The 16,979-nt window shown below is 39.1% G+C and overlaps 1 protein-coding gene and 1 long non-coding RNA gene across 7 annotated transcripts in view; one reads left to right on the top strand and one right to left on the bottom strand.

The window, feature by feature from the left end:
• The window catches only part of LOC132979165 (dipeptidyl aminopeptidase-like protein 6), a 75,287-nt gene that overhangs the window by 28,897 nt on the left and 29,411 nt on the right, over positions 1-16,979 (top strand). The window contains exon 1 of one of the 6 annotated variants that reach the window (XM_061044728.1): positions 13,917-14,066. The exons of the other annotated variants lie outside the window; for them this stretch is intronic. Within the exon in view, the coding sequence (XP_060900711.1) occupies positions 14,010-14,066 (57 nt within the window). The 5' untranslated portion in view covers positions 13,917-14,009. Of the gene's footprint in view, positions 1-13,916; positions 14,067-16,979 lie in introns of those variants that run through there. 6 annotated transcript variants of the gene reach the window in all.
• LOC132978466 (uncharacterized) lies at positions 1,897-3,215 on the bottom strand. Its single transcript, XR_009673927.1, has 2 exons — positions 2,957-3,215; positions 1,897-2,358 (listed from the first exon to the last, which is right to left on the bottom strand). It is a non-coding gene; the product is annotated as an uncharacterized LOC132978466 (long non-coding RNA).

Here is a 16,979-nt window from a genome sequence, read left to right as displayed (position 1 = left end):
GGCCCCTTCTCCTCACACTGTGTGTGTGTGTGGGGGGGATTTTTTTATAACTCATCGGATTTTATTCTATTAAGGAAAACGGCTATGCCCATATAAGGGTTGTGTCAGATTTGATTGACAGCTCTGCGCGCTGCATCTGTCTGTCAGGTCAGCAGGTCAGGAAGCTAACAGCTTGATCCGTCTGATTTCTCCTCTTTTTTTTTTACTTCGTTTGGAGAGTTTGTTTAACACATATCTGACAACATACATGGCTTGCTGTGCGGTTAACAGACCATCCAAGAAGTTGATGCTTCAGTTTTTTTCGGTAAGTGATATAGTAGTGTTATATTTACTGCTTACTCGTGTGTCGGTATTTATATTTACGGACCTAGCTTGTTTAGCGTTAGCTTGTAAACCAGTCGGCTAACTGTACTCAGTGTAGCTCATTATTTACAATGGTTTAGAAATGTTTGTTGTTAAGATGTTGAAAATAATGAGTTTGTGTGATGTTAGAAGCTAAAGGTTCACCTCGGTGGTTAACCGCAGACTGTAAATATGGTTATCTGACGTTATGATGACGTAAATGTCGACATTAAAAAACAAACTTTGTTTAGTAATTATCCGTCAGTAACATAAACTCAACTGAACCTAATATGCTGTGTAGGTTATAGAGGATGATATTAACGTTACATGGTTGATGTAGTGTCTTAAGATTTGTACAAACTGTTACCAAATTTAAAAAAATAATCACTTTGTGTGAGTTCAGTGAATTGAATCTGGTTATTAATATAGTTCTTAATCATTACAGATACTCTTACACAGAATATAGCAGTAGAAATATAAAATATATAAATAACATATGGAATGAAAATAAGATATAAAGCACATAGATATAAAGTACAAGAAATAGTTTTAAGAATACAGCCATGTACTGAGCTCATGTTAATAATAAATGAGTTACTGTATGTTCTGTACTGCAGCACAGAGACTGTTAATGATTTAAATAATTCAGGTTATATTTGTTTCATGTTAAGATGAAGTACTAGCCACAATAAATTGCTCAATTTTTCCTCCAAAATCTGAGGCAATTTGATGTGGAATATCATTGTGCAAGTGAGTGAGAGAGCTGAAAATAGCATGATTACAATAAGGTTTATCTTCTTAACTTTGAATAGATGTTGATTACCTGAATACTGTACCTTTGTTGTCTGGGTAGTACACTGTTGAATTTATAAATGTGCTCTTACACACAGATGAATACAGAAAAATAGATGAGAACAAAACATGATTTAATGAATAACTGCTATTTTCTCTCTTTCTTTTCCATCTTGAAGACCCCTCACTAAAAGTCCATGTTCTCCTGGATCCATGTCACATGCTCGAGCTTCTTCTGAATGACTTTTCAACAGTCGAAGTTCTGGTGAGAGAAGATGGCCAGCAGATAAGACAGCTGTACATCAAGGAGCTCCACATGCTTCAGGAGAAGGAGAAGGAGGGTTTGCACCTTGGAAGACTGTATTCATGCTTCAGCTGTTCAAATAAAAAATAGATCTCCTCCAAACAACTTGCAATCAAACCATTTTCTTCCCATTTTAAAACCCTTTGTCCAGTTTAGATGGGAGAAGTTGATATTATGTGATATTGATCTGAAGACTACATTTCTAAATAATTCTTAACTGTGTTTTTATTCACAAGTTATTGATCTTATTTACTCTCCATGTATCTTGATTTAAGAATGGGGCTGTGTTTAAGGGCATATTATGAACTACATTAGTATTTGGTAAAAAAAAATGTCAAAAGAATAAAAAGCTGTGTAAAAGTAGACTTCCTTCCCTAAGCTATTGAGTTGAGCATTAATGCACATTTTAGTCTTGTCATTTCAAATCTGAAATGTATACTCAAGTAGAGACAAAGGAGTGCATTTATATAGAAATATTTATTTAATCTGAAAAACCACATTCAAAAAGCCTGTTTTTACAGCAGAGATTAACATGTTTACAGCCTGGTACAAAACAAACAAATAGGTGTGATTAGCTCATGTCTCGATCGACACGCTGTACAGGGGTCGTTTGATTTGATGAAGGATAAGAGTTATTCACAGTAAGGCGTGTAGCTGACCAGCTTGACAGGCGGGATGCGGTGTAACGGTTTGTCAGGAGGTTTAAAACCCGCCTCAGCTCCAGTTCTCAGCCTGTGGGTGACATCACTCAGGCCATCCGGGGGAGACCTCCCTCGCAGCGAGCTGTTGAAGAGAAGCAACCGAAGTCCACCCCAGAAGAACCAACAAATGCAGATTTTGTTGAGGCTCAGGTTTCTTCCTCTGTCTCTGCAGCTCTCTGGGCACCTCGACGGACCAGTCACCAATAATCCACACTGTGTCTATAGGAGAAATACAAAGGTGTTCAATTAATGCCTCAGACGAGACAAAATGTACAGTTTAACTACATGTGACAGCTCAGGGTGTTGTTTTGTTATTAGCCACATCTGCAGGAATAATATTGAACAAGGTAGCTGCAACTCATAATAATAGATGCCAGTCTTAAATACTATTTTTTCTAATATTAAAGTTTTTGGTGTGAAGCTGACACTGTCCACAGACTCCATGACTTCACGGGGTTTTATAGAAAACAAATGTCTTATAATAAATACTAAATATTTATTTTTCAATGGTCATGTTCACCCACATCACTGTTGACATCAGTAAATATAAGACACAGACATTCCTCTTTTTGTCAGAACAGTAACATGAACTGTATGCTTTGTAATATTGATTTCTTTCTGGATGTCTCACATATTTATTTACAGTTTATGGATAAAACTTTACTAATGTATTTCTCTGCTAACACTGACAAAGTCTAGTAACTGTTCTGACAAATAACTAATAACCATAATTGTATATTTAAAAAAGTGTAGATTAAATATTTGGGTTGAATATAATTCGTTTTAACTGTTGTAGAAAAGTTAAATGTTAACTTACTGTTTATAGAGATAACTCAGGACGAGCAGGAATAGGGGATGATAGCAGCCTAGCTGTTAGCTATGCTGTGAAGTGGACTGCTAACGTCGCGCTGAATGGGCGGAGTTAAGTCCCGCCGGGTCCCGCCTCACTGCTGTTGCTAGGTTGATCCGAAGTTAGGTTGAGACTGCAAATCCAATATGGATGCGGCCGTCGATTGGACTCATTTGCTGCTTATGTAACAGACGGGTCAGGGTTCGTCCAGTAATATTTACAGTCTATGTTACAACCGCTACATCGCGCCCGTCCATCAATCAGGGCAGCCATGCTCCAGTCCTTATTGTGAATAAAGCTTATTTTCATGAAATCAAAACGCATGAGTTATCAAAAAAAATGGATCCCCTGTACATTGTGAGCCGATAGGGAATGAGCCAATCAGAAACAGCAAAAAAGGAGCACACTCGACAATAAATAAAGTTTCAGGTGCACGACCGCAACAAGACTGAAAAAGAGACAGAAAATTCAGCACACTAAATGTCCTTTTCTATCTCTTAATGAGCTAATCAGACCAATATGGTGTTTTTTTTTTAACCAGACTGTTAACACATTCATTTCTGGTATAAGAAATTGCTTTTTTGAATGGGTGTGAATGTGATTTCCAGGGCCTCTGCCGCTAGCCTCAAGTGAACACTCCATGAAATGCATTGGCTTCATGTTTTTTACACCCAATGTTGCTTCTTGGTAGCAACATACTTCTCACTTACTTATTGTCTATAGTCAAATTTTTGCTGTCTTTACTCTAAAAAATATCAAAAGTGTCCCACAAGAAAGACACAGTGACATGAAAAACTAATATACCAATCCCTGATTATATTTCGGTATACGAAATGAGTTCGGTTAAATTTGCACTGTTGGGGCAGTTATAAAAATGTGTCCCATCATATGTGTTTTGGGGCATCAAATGAATTTCCCCTGTCCTTAGCACCTGTCCTAAGATCTTTTCTATTTGCTAGTGTGAGTATAGTTGTATCAAAGTAAGAGGGGTCTGTTTGGTTCACAGCAACAATTTAAACTGCGACTTTAAGAGTAAACTAAATTATTGAGACTGCATTTTGTCTTCTAAATAAAAGTCTCTGCAGTGCATTTGTTACTCTGCAAGTAAGATCTGATAATGCAGGTAGTAATACTCATATACTCTGCTGTTGTAGACACTTAAGAGAGGGCAGGGCAGAGTGAGATGTTTCACTCCATGCTGTCAGCATCACACAGGCAACGATGAGGCACTGTCAGGCTTTGATAGACTCAGGCGCTGTAGCTTAGCAGCTGGTGCTGATCTAGCTGTGTATCCTCAGGTTTTGTCCTTTAGTGTGCACCGATGCCTAAAATGTTAATTCATTTTGACATGATATGAGTTTGACACAAGTGTTTTCAAACTGCATCCAAATCCCCTGAGGCTGGATTCTGGTAGAGAGCTGGCAGTGAACAGGTTGTCATAATATTTTAGTGTTTTCTCTGATGAAGGTATAATACTGCTACTACCTCGGCTAATAAAAACAATAGGTGATATGTACGTAGTTTCAGTTGTAAGCTCTGTTTGCGGTGTTGCATTAGGGATGACACTCTCTGCCAGTCAGTGGATTGTCCTCTTTGTCTCTGGCAGAAATATCTAAAACTTATAGATAGACGGTAATGAAATCCGGTATATGGATATATACAAATCTTGATGGTACCCAGATGATGTGTCTGAAATCTCCCTGCTTTTTCTACAGTGCTACCTGGCCTTGCTGATATTTTTAGTGAAATATTTCAATCAAAATGAAAAGGAAGTGCGAGTCATTTAGGTCACACATTAGAATTAATTGTAATAACTTATGTCAAGTGCCCTCATCATGTCAAAATGATCTGTCATAAAACTGCAGTACTGAAATTCATCATTTTGAGTAAAAACATTTTTTCGAGGAACTAAATGTATTTCTGTCATCATTTCTCCTGTCTTACAGAAAGCCGTGTGTGTGTGTGTGTGCGTGTGTGTGTGAGTGTGTGCCCTCTATTTCCATTTAAAAGAAATAGAGAGAATAATTGGACATTTACTAGATTGGATATTTTCTGTTAGCTAGCAGGGTCCTTGGAGATAAATAGCAGAGCAATGATGGAAATATATTCAAACCTGTGGTGAATATGTAACAATGAAGCACTTTTCATTCAGAAGCTTCTAATTCTCTCTTAATCACTCCCCTCTGTACCTCTCCATTCTCAAGCAGAACGACACTGATATATTAATTATCCTGTCCTTGAACGTAATTCATTATCATTTCTGTTCGGCCCCCTGAATCAAATCTTTATACCTGTGTCTTTGGTGTATTGGATGATTTGTTTCTCCCCGATCTGAATAAACAACACACTTTACTGCTGAGTCTTTGTTTATCGCCCTTGTGGCTATGCTTTATCTAACACAAATTTCAATAACAACTTGACAAAATGCAGTGTTAACTCTAAACTTTGTTGTTCTTTCTCTTTATGGGCCTCTGGTAAGTCATTGATGAGCACACATAAAGTTCACAAGGCTCATAAATCTGTTTTATGAGATCTGGATCAGCAGATGGGTAAATGCTCTGTTAATGCAGGCTGACTCACCCTGTTTTGTCTCTGTAGAAATGCCAGATGCACATGTGTTACATTTAATGAGCAACTTTACTGTTTGCTTGTTGACATCATTTCCTTACTGTCGTTGTTTTATTAGATATATCCATTCAGCATAGCAGCACTTCTGTATGCTACATTTCTTTTTGTGCCCCAGTTGCAGAACAGGTGCCTTTGGGTTTTTTTTATGGAAATCTTCAGAAGACAGTCTGATGGAAATCATTTTGTTGGATGATCTTAGGAGTAGATTCAAATGTCCACACATTAAGTCAGGATGACTTATCCATTTGCATCAATCACATCTGTCCCAGATACTGAACTATCAATAGACCATGAATAACAGCATGTCAACTATGTAGCAACTTTTTATATATACTTCAATGACTGACTTTCAAAATGATGAATATGCAGAGTTTGAGGAAGGAGATTTTCAAATCCACCTGCTGAGGAGACACATTTTTTTTTCAAGGCTTTAATCTCACGTCAACACATGCATGCATGAGTATTATTTTGTGGTTTTATGCTAATAGTGGTTTGGAATAGGATTTACACTTGTGCAGAGTGGATTCATACAGCCTCCAAAACACAAAGTAACATTTTCAGTGAGTATGAGACGTTCCTGTTTCAAGCAGGTAGAATATACATTTGTATTGTTATTGTGCAGGTATATACACCGATAATATGCTGTACTGCCTGAGTCGGTCTCAAATAGAAGAAGTTAAAATAACACACACGCACGTGCACACGAAAGGCACAATACAAATATATAGACAGTTGAACAGTCAGATTGTACACTGTATAATATAGGAGACATATAGTTTATTCTATACAAAATAAAATTACACATTATTGTACAGTATTGTGATGAGCACACACAAAGTTCACAGTAAACATATTTGCATATAAAGGAGAGGATAAGAAAATGTTATTTCACAAAGGAAAGATAAACAGAGTCTTGTGTTAAAAAATCTCAGACTGTTACAGAGGTTTTTTTGTCTAATAACTGTCAGTTCTAAACCTTATTTTCTCTATAATTTTCTAAAACATGTCTTCAAGGGATCTTTGGGAATATTTACCTACCAAAGGAAGGGTTTGTGTCTTTAAAAAAATAAGGCACAGAAAATAATTTCAGTATTTGAAGTGTTAATGTTGGTAAGAAACTGGTCAGTCAGTCAAAACAAAGTTTGCTGATCTCTGATGATAAAGAGCACCCAATATCTGTGGCTCTCTGTTTTAACACTCATTAGATCTTGTCTGTTTACTTTGTTTTATCGCTCTCAGGACAGTCCCACCCCAGTGACCACTAGTGTGTTTGAATTCCATTTTCTTCCATTTTCTAATTTTCTTTGAACTGTTTGCACTGTGGGTCTTTTGCCTCTCTGGTACTCTCTCACAATCTCTCTCTCGCTCTCATTCTCTCGTGGCTGCTTCCCATGGGAGGAGTAGCCCACCTGGTAATGTATGTCATCAGTGGCCTCCTGCTGAGAGCTTGTGGAGGATCCTCCCCCAAGGATTATATAAATGGAGCGTTAGCAGCAGCATCATAGCTGTTTACTGTATGTAGTTAACTTTCTGTTGACCTACATTTGCTAATTGAGTTACTTTTTATACTCCCAGTTGTCTAAGTTTTCGACACCTTGTAAATTCTGAAAACACTTTTCAGTTTCCTTCTCCAAAGACGCTGAGTCAACATTTGGGTCGTTTATTTTACCTCGTGTCAACCTTATCCTTAAAAACATCTGAACTACAATGTGGCCGTCTGGTTTCATGTCTTGTTTGCGGGGCTAACGAGTTTTTGAAGAGTAAATTTGAGATGTTTTGCTTCCAGCAGTAAAAGCATGGGAAGGGCTGAGAGTTTAGATGTCCTATAAACCTGACTGCTGAGATTTACTGTATAGAACAAACTGTGACCACAGTAAGAGCTTCCCCTGTTGACTGCCTCAGTGCTGCTTCAATGTTTCCCCTCACAATTATTTATTCCAGTGGTGCAGTTTCCCCATGGTAGAGTTATATTTTGGTCCCTCAGGCTGCCCCTTTTGTCATGAATAATCTGTATGGATCTTTTTTTTATATTGTTTGGGCTGAAAGTCATTCCGCGCAGCCTGTTGGGTGCTGTTCTGTTGCCCATTGTGCAGTCGAGATACGTTTCAGACGCTCTCTGTGTGAAAAGCTACGAGTGCATGCAGTGGAGAGCTGCTGTGGTTTTGATGTTTTGGGGCCACAAAAGGAAATATTTTGGCTACCACATAATAAATAGTTCACTATAGTTCACTTTTATCTTAAGAGCATAAAGACTACAATTAAAGTGCCGAAATACAAGCTGAAAAATGAGACTGAAAAAAGCCACACATAAACTAAACAGGTCTCGTCCTCTGTGAGGGTATTGTGCACGGACATTATAAAAACTGATTTAAGCTATAAAGAAAGTATCTGTGCAAGAGTCTCTTAAAAATGCAGAGCAAATTAAAACAGTGTATTTAATTTATCAACCATGATAGCAAATAATTGTCAGCTAGCAGAAAAAAATCTAATTTAAACAGGACATTAACATCTTTAAAATCCTCCCTCTTCTACCTTTGTATTAAAGCTCCATCCTAACACAGAATGCTACACTCGATTTCTTTTCATCATTAGGAATCCGGTGAAGATGAACTCGTCTCATTTACGTCGTGTCAGGTGTAAACGTCAAAATACTATAAAATAGTTAAAGAAAAATCACCGCACTTTATGATAAGGAATAAAACGTGTTCATTTAAACATAGGCTACAGTGCAACAGCAGACCATATGGTGTAAAAATTAGGTATACAAAAGTATTGATTCCATTTTTACGAGCTTTAACTTTGAAAGCAAAAGTTATAATAAAGAAAAACATCCTACAGTCTTGGAGTCAGTGAGTCGAGTGACCCAGTCAGTGAGTCAGTGAGTCGAGTGACCCAGTTCCTCCCCTTGTTAAAACCAGAAAGTTTTGCAGCAGGGCAGCTCTCCCAGAGAAACAGTTGAGTATTGATGGGGGTCAAGAAGAGAGGTTTTGGAGGTGAGGGAATGTTACAAAGCGAATGTAATTTTTATATAGTGTGTGTTTGAGTGTGTATGTGTGCATGTGTCCAAACAACTCCAGACTAAACAATGCTAGATTAATTGTGTCCCTTTAAAGTCCTCTCTTGGTAGCAGACCAATAAAGAGTTTGATTAAAGACTTGCAGACCTTTTAATTACCCCTCTGTAAAGTCCAGAGTCCAGACAGAGGAAAAACTGCCTCCAGTCTGAAAACTTCTCTGCTTTTCATCACTTAGCGACACGTGTAGGCGTGTTTTCTCAGGGCCTAATTTCTGACCTTTATGTACAGTAATGATCTCTGATGAACCGTACAGCGTGGCCCACTTGCCGGCACTATATATCATTCAACCTGCGATTTACAGCTGCAGCCGAGCAGACTAGAGTGGAGATGCAAACAGCAGTGTTTACTCTGACAGAGGCAGGTGTGCTGCCAGTTGACGAGCTGAAGGAGTCACGGCAGGCTGGAGGGTAAGGGGGGACATGACTGATGATTGAGCTGGCCGGGATGACAGCTGGCAGCTTGGCCCAATGGAAACAGCTTGTTTCTAAATCAGCAGGCTTTATGGATTGATACGGTTTTATTTAGAAAAAGCACAAGAACAATGTCAAGTCCAGCCATGCTTCTAAATCATGATACAATTTCTTTGCTGTCTAAAAAAGGTAAAATTAAAAAATGTCATTAGGCTCATAGCTTGATTTAATGCTAGCTGTCTGAAAGCATGGCTGTAGCAAAGATATTCAAGGACTGAGGCCTAAGCCCCCCTTACACGGAAAAAGGCGATGAATCAATTGAAATCATGATATATGATAACTTCTTTGTATTTTGTTTGTTTATGTTGCTGACACTAAGAGTATCTCTGTTAGAAGAAAAGAAAAACTATTAACAGTATTTGTTAATACTGCAACCCAAGAAACTAGTCCACAATAATGGTTCAGTGTTTCAGCCTAGGTTTACAGCTTTGGAGTCTAAATGACTTCTTTCCCTGATTTCCAACTCTATCCACTATCCTATCTCTACAATAAAGGCACAAAAAGCCCCCCCCCCAAAAAAAAAAAAAAAAAAAGTTTTAGTAACTTCACCTTCAATGTGGGGGCGGGGGGCCGTTGGGGGGGCCCTAATATAATGGTAGGGGAAACACTGTGGTTGTTGATTTTATTAAGCCCCCCTTATCACAAATACATACCCTCTTAATGGCTGCTTCACCATTAAAGGCTCCTCAATGTTAAGCTTTAAAGCAGCTGTAAGATTTTATTTTGCATCAACAACAATTCAGTAATGTAAATAGGTGTAAGACCTAAGACATTACATTCTTCACATGAAAAGGTCAAACCTTTTTCTTGCACAGGATGTTGACCTCTAGAAAGAAATCAAGAGGTTATTAATGTACAACATTGAAAACAGAGCTTCAAATACATGTGCTAGTAAATGTGAAAATTGTAAGCTTTGCACACTTAAAACTGTTAAATGACGTTGCCTTTGTACTGCAGAAGTGTGAATGATATTATGTGTATCCCTTGTTCATCACTGTAGTGATGCTGTCAATGGTCAAACCTCTCAGGGATGCATTTGTATAAAAACATGGTGGATAATAATGAGGTTGTAAGTGTATAGGTGAGTGTCCACCGCTGTGTGAGGCTTCCTTCTCTGCTGTTTTGTCTGTGGAAAGAGAGCGCTGATAATGATCGGTTTTCAAACAAAACTGTCCTGCCTTTTGATAGCTGTCTTCATCTCACGCTTCTCTCTTTGCCCAGAGTGTGTTGACGGACAGGCTGAGCGCCGAAGTTGTGGACGCACATGTCAAAGGGATTTTAGTCTTTATAAAAATCTGACATCACAATTTCCTTCATAATAAACCGTTTCTGCTGTTACTCGAATTAAATGGAATGCACTTCATCACAGCATGCCCCTGATTTTTCAAATTAAAAGAACCCTAATTTGTGTTTGTGTTGAGTAATAAAACCAAAGACAAACCCCGGAGTAAAAACAATTAAAAGAGGGATTGGGATTTGCATATTTATTTATGTTGGACAGACAAAAGGCTGTCAGGCAAGAAGTGATCACTTGGGGGAGCTAGCATGCAGTCGAAGACATACTTACTGTTCAATGGCTGTTAAATAAACAACTGTTTGTTGTTGTTGTCCCCTCGAAGTAAAGAAAAACAGACTTCACCTGTGCACACTCATTACTCATTGCAATGTGCTGCTTACAGGACTTTAGCAGGAAGGGTTTTATTTGACAGATGCTGCCCTGAGATGCTGTCTTAGGCAGCACATATAAATCTGAACGATGAAAAAGAAACTGTAAATTAAAATTTGTCAAACTGATGATAAGAACATGGCGTGAAGGAGAGCATGTTCTGTTCAAACAAAGCCTCTGCTAGCACATTCAGACCCCACACGGCTGCATTATCTTATTCTTCTCCAATTACGCCTGATTGCTTGTAGTTTGTTATTACAGCCAGGAACCTACATGCTTCATGTTGTGATGATCAATCGTTGTGCCCCTCGCTGCGTTCAGACGGGCTCTCTTTATCAAAGCTTGGCTGGTCTCTTAAGCACCCCACTGTGTTTGCTTTTTGTTAAATGCAGCGCTCATGGCCCTTCACCTCCAGTAGGCCTTTGTATATATTTTTGTGCGGCTAATTGTCAGGAGGTTGCATCCTCTGACAGCTAGGTTTTACTGTAACAGAAAGATGGTGGATAAAAATCTGTGTGAATCAAAACAATATGTGAAGAGGAGAGACACAAGGATAAAACTGAACTATTAAATGATGTAACTAATTAAATTCAGTGTTTGTTTCCCCCAGTCATTTTGTTATCTGCGCAAAACAGACCCATTAACCCGACTACCAGATGCTTTTGTTTTCCGAACTCGATTATTTGGTGAGAGGTAAACGGTCTCTGTGCTCGTGTGTCAGAGGAGCTGTCCACAGTGGAGGTGCTGAAATCAGTCTTGGCAGTGAGCTGGCCATGCAGCTCCCTTAGGCTTGTGTAGAGCTGTGCAGAGACACTGTGCCAAATACCGTGTTTCACTTTAAAGTCCGCTCATTATCTCAGCTAAATTTGTGTTTTATCCTCAGCGTAGAAACTCTTATCTCTTCATCCAAATAACTCTGTCTTGAAACTTTTATTTCCTTTGTCTTTTTATCTTTATTTTCTTCAGTACGTATCTTGAATTCCTTTCTTCTTCTTCTGATGTTGATGCTGAACCTTTTTATCTTACATTTAACCCTCTTTGTATTCTCATTCATTTTCCATAGTTGTGATGATGCTTGCTGGCTAGGGTTTGTACTCTTGTATGTCTTGTTGTTGTACATGTGTTGACACGTACTTTTGACACACACACACACACACACACACACACACACACACACACACACACACACAACCCCCAAGAGATGAGACTTAAGTCTTTTGTCCAAGTCTAACATAATCTTATAATAATTCTGTACTTTTGGATTATCTGATTACAGGTGACACATCATGTCTTCATGTATATAATTACAAAGTGAATAATCACCATGAGACCAGTTACATTTCCCGGAGAAAGACCTTGTGATTAACATTTATTCCCATATCGTGCACTCTTTGATGATTTCTGGGATTTCACACTGGGGTTTGATGTCTGCTCTGTTTATTCCTTCTTAATTTATAGATCCACAAATTCCTGAGAGGGAAGACTCATCCTGACAATAATTACTCCTTAAGATGATAATAAATGTACTGCTCGTAATTACACTGAAGATATAATTGCAACAAGGGACTCTTGCCCTCATGGCGATGCAAAAAGTATCTTCCTATCTGCTGGTGACTCACATCACAGACTTTCTTCCTTGCCTTCTGTCTTTCGCTTTCTTATCGGGGCTTGTTCAGTTCCTTTTCCCTCTGACAGATGACTGGTTCAAAAGGCCAGAAGCTCTGCAGAGATTGTGCACGAAATCTGAAGAAACCTGCTCTGTGTGTGTGTTTGTGTCAGTGCGTGTTGTGTGTGCTTGTGTGTGTGTGTGTGTGTGCAACACCAATAAGCATACGATCTGTGCTAACAAGAGCGTGGCTGGTGTGTGTGTGCACAGAGATATGACACACGGTGAGAGAGTTACAGCACAAACAGTGTTTTGTTAGGAACTATTTCTGCTCTGTGTGGGAGGACGGCAGATCTGCTTCTCAAGAGCCAGGCCAGCAGCAACCCCGCTTTGTTTTAATGGCAGACAATACAGCAGCATTGGCATCGACACACTGGAGTGAATATGATTTTTATGGCTATAGTCACAATATGCAAATCTTCTCTCTTCAGCTCCCTAAACTGCAATGCACAAAACTCTGTCAGTCGTGAATACATCTTTAACATAAGAATTTAGAGAAGACTTAAAAATCTCCCCTGTGCTGATATCTTAAAGTATTTCGTTCTTCTTGCATTGATTCCAGTTTCCATTTCCTGTGTAATGGACTTGCCAGTAATAAGTGCCGACAGTGATCTGATCCAAACTGACAGGCCTCCACATTATCAGCTGCTGTGAGTTCAGAGCCGAGCACTGGAACAACTGCAGGTCCAGGTGGAAGGACAAAAACCTTGATATCTTTGTTATTTCTTGGCCGAGCAGGAAAAAGAAACGGCAATAGAAAATGTTAAGATCTGTAATGCCAGAGGAGACTTTTGCACTTCCTGTTGCTGTGTTTTTACTTGTTGTTATTTTCGTTTTTTCTATTTAGGTCTGAAGTGTCAAAACTTGAAAGCAGTCTGCTTTGTTTTGACTTGGATGTCAACTATTTAATACAGGTTTCATGTAAATTTCCCTTTTGTATCCCTTTACTTTTTGTCATAATATTTCTGAAAACAAATCTTAAAGTTTCTGACTGTTTAAATAGAAGGCTACTTGCCATTTCGTCTTGCCATTTCTATTATTATTATTAAGCTATTATTATCATTACGTCTAATCTTTCAGTTGTTTGATCCATGATTCTCAAAATTTCCAAATTAGTGCACTACTAGTCAATCTTTAGTTTGTATCAAATCAATTCACAACAAATGTAAACTGAAGACACTAAGAGCAGGTCTAGACCTTACTTCTTATTCATGAAATTACGCAAATTACAAAAGAAATGTAAAAAAGAATAAAGCAGGAGATGCCAGTCTGAGCCTCCCACCTCGCTGCGGTCCACAGTTCCCTGCACATCAGATGAACTCAGCGCTGTCTGCACCCACGGTCTTATTGTTTCAGCGAGTGTACACCTCTCTCTCTCTCTCTCTCTCTCTCTCTCTCTCTCTCTCTCTCTCTCTCTCCCCCTCTCGGTCTCTCGTATTTCTCCCGCCTCATTATTCTGCACCTGTCGGCAGCGGACGCCGGCGCGCGCTCCTCTCCTCCGTGTGTTTACGGTCATGACTTCTTCCAAAGACGCCAACGGGCCGGCGAAAGCGGCTCCGCAGCCGGATGAGGTAGGATTTGGGACTAGCTTTGCTCTTTATAGTCTGGTCTTTGCTTTTGACGTTATCTCTCATAGACATGTGTTTGTACCGAAAGCGACTAAAACGGTTTAACCAGAATATTCAGCGCTATTTCTGCTTAACTTGTATTTATGGTTAGAGATGGTTAACAGCTGCTGCTTGAATGTAGACACTAGCTAAGCGCAACTTCTGAACTTGTGCCTACATTGTTAATGCACTGGTGTTGTGACCTCAGTCTGCAGGTGTAGCATCTTTATCATTCAGCCTGGGTGGTGTCATGTGTGCACGTGCAGTTTGACTTGGAGAAAACACCTGCTGGTCCTCATGACACATAGTTTGCTTTCACACAATCTCTTATTCTGTTCTGAATCATGGAGAAAAGTTTTCACAGAACAGAAAAAGAAAAACAGAGAGAGAGAATACTGAGTGGGTGTTAATTGCTCTGCATTGTTCAGTCATCTCATGGAGTTTAAATAGCGCTCTGTGTGAGGCCATAGGGAACACGGTAAAGTGATGTAATGGCTTTGTAGACACATAATCCACTTTAGGTTTTTACATAACTCAGCTCCTGGCAGTGATATCATAATTTGGGTTGAAAGGTGCTTCACAGAAATAAACTCCTGTTTGCGCGCATGCAGGGCGAACATCTTGACAATCAATGTGGTTGTGTAACAGTTGATTTGTTGAGTGCTCACACTGTGCATTTTCAAAGGCAGCACTCAGGATATGAAATGAAAAACAAAGAAAGGTCTGTTTCATTAGTTGAGGTGAAGGCTCTCAACTTTGCATAACTGTTTCACTGGCAGGATGTAATTACATTTGGTATTTGTCAAAGTGGAAAATGTTTTCCTGCAAAATTTCAAGTCACCCCACCGGCATCTTCTTTCTTGTGCACTTTTCCCATTGCGTTAATGCCCTTCTCGTGTGTCTTGAATGCAGCCAGCACTTTTGAATATTTTAAGTTTAAAGTGTTGATCTTTTTCTTGTGTCCTATTCATTCATTTATGAAAGTGTGAGTGTGGAGGGGACACCACTGCTGCAGATTTTTAACCCTGTTCAGATCGGGGGGGCGGGGGATGGAGCATTCACTCTTTTGATGGCTGGGAGAAAATAGGATGTCAGACTAAAGAAAGAAGCTCACAGAGAGTGAAAAGCACTATGCTCATCTGCAAATGTTGCTATGCATGAACAGGAAGAATACATCTTTATTCGCTCTAAGTGGCTTGGCCTTGACTTTTTTTTTGTCAGTCTGCACAGTTAGCTAAAACGAAAACGTGAGGAGCTGGAAAAACCATTCTCCCCCCATCACCAACAACACAGCTCTCACAGTGACCTTGCTTGTTGGTAATATCAGTTTCATGTGCGATTTCCAGCCTGTGTGTCTACTCTTCAATGATGAGGCAGACGGATGAAGATAGCGTTACACAGGAAGCAGCTAAGACGTTCATCGGAGGTATGAACTGTAGCACTCTGAGCAGCAACATCTCTGCTGCTGCTGATGGAGGAGGTTTGCACTTAACTTTGTCTGCAACTTTGAACTGAAGAAATTACAAGTGAATAAAGTTAATCTATCTTCTCTTCTTCTTCATTTAAAAATGCTGCGGTCTTCATCAGTGCAGTCTCTAAATACTCAGGAAATGCATCTGCATGTTCTTTATCTGATCTGCTGCCCATCAGTACGTTGTTGTTGAGCACTACAGCAAACAGCCTGATTATGATGCTTTAAAGTGGATACATACTGATCAATACAATACTTACCAACTATGATTTTCCTGCAAGCTTGAGGAGTATCCTGTTCAGATGAAGTAAATAAATAACCCTCCGTGTTGTGGTGTTGTAGCTAATGGACTTGAACGTTTTAGCTATGCTGAAATGTCGTTGTCAATGGCTGCGCTGTTTCACTGTCTTATCTTGCTGTAGATCATCCTCGTTGGTCATTTAATTTAAAAATTGTGTACATAAATTCCCTTGCACCTCCCTTTTCATTCTCTCCATTTCTTTTTTCCTGTCTTTTTTGTGCACCTGGTTTTTCGGCCATTTGGACAGTTTAGGGTAACAGGTGAAGTGCGAGGGCCAGTTACTCTGGGTAACAGGCCAAACCATTTCTGCATGGAGGGAGGGTTCAAATGTTTTTGACCATTATGTCAAGTAAAATAAAGAAAATGTAAAAGGAGAAGATTTATATGTGTTTAGATGTGACTCAAACAATATTATACAAATTAAAAAGCAAGTTTAATTTTGTTGTATTTTTTCATGCCAAAAGTTGTCGTCATTTGGAGTCCATTTGGTGGCACAAATCAGTCCTGTAGATTAAAAGGTCCTCTTCATCTTTACTCTAACTCAAGGAATAGATTTAATTTTCAGGGAGATCTTGAGGGAAACTTTCAATTAAAAAACGTAAAGACCGGCTATAAAAAACATCGAGGGATTCTTCCGACTCCTTCATTCTTGACTCTTTCAGCTTTAGTCATGTTGCTGAGCACGACACTTCATCTGATGATTAAAATATACTGTACTGTACCAGTGGTGTCCAGAGGCAGCCACTAATTCATATCCTCTGAGTAAAACCACCTCCTTTTCCCTCATTATTTCTTTTTTTCCTGTTGATAGAGTTGGCAGAATTTAACATTGCCCCACTTTTAATCTACTGCAGTTCAACACGCTCAGTTCCATCTTACTGATGCTTACAAAGACCGATAAGAGGGCGATAAAAGCTGAGAAAATATCCACCGATCACTCCACGTTTTTCTTATTTGTCACAATGACTCCCGTGGCTCTTTCAGTTTCTTACCTCTAATCTCTGAAGCATATGCTCAAATATGTGTTTGTTCTACATGGAGTGGCATGGATTTTCTTCCCATCTGTTTAAATCATTTCACCCTTTAACTAAACTAATACATTTTC

Source organism: Labrus mixtus, chromosome 8, assembly GCF_963584025.1.
Source record: "Labrus mixtus chromosome 8, fLabMix1.1, whole genome shotgun sequence".
In the NCBI taxonomy this organism is placed as follows: domain Eukaryota; kingdom Metazoa; phylum Chordata; class Actinopteri; order Labriformes; family Labridae; genus Labrus; species Labrus mixtus.
The sequence above is the reverse complement of the archived record's forward strand: the minus strand, read 5'-3'. Positions and strand labels throughout refer to the sequence as shown.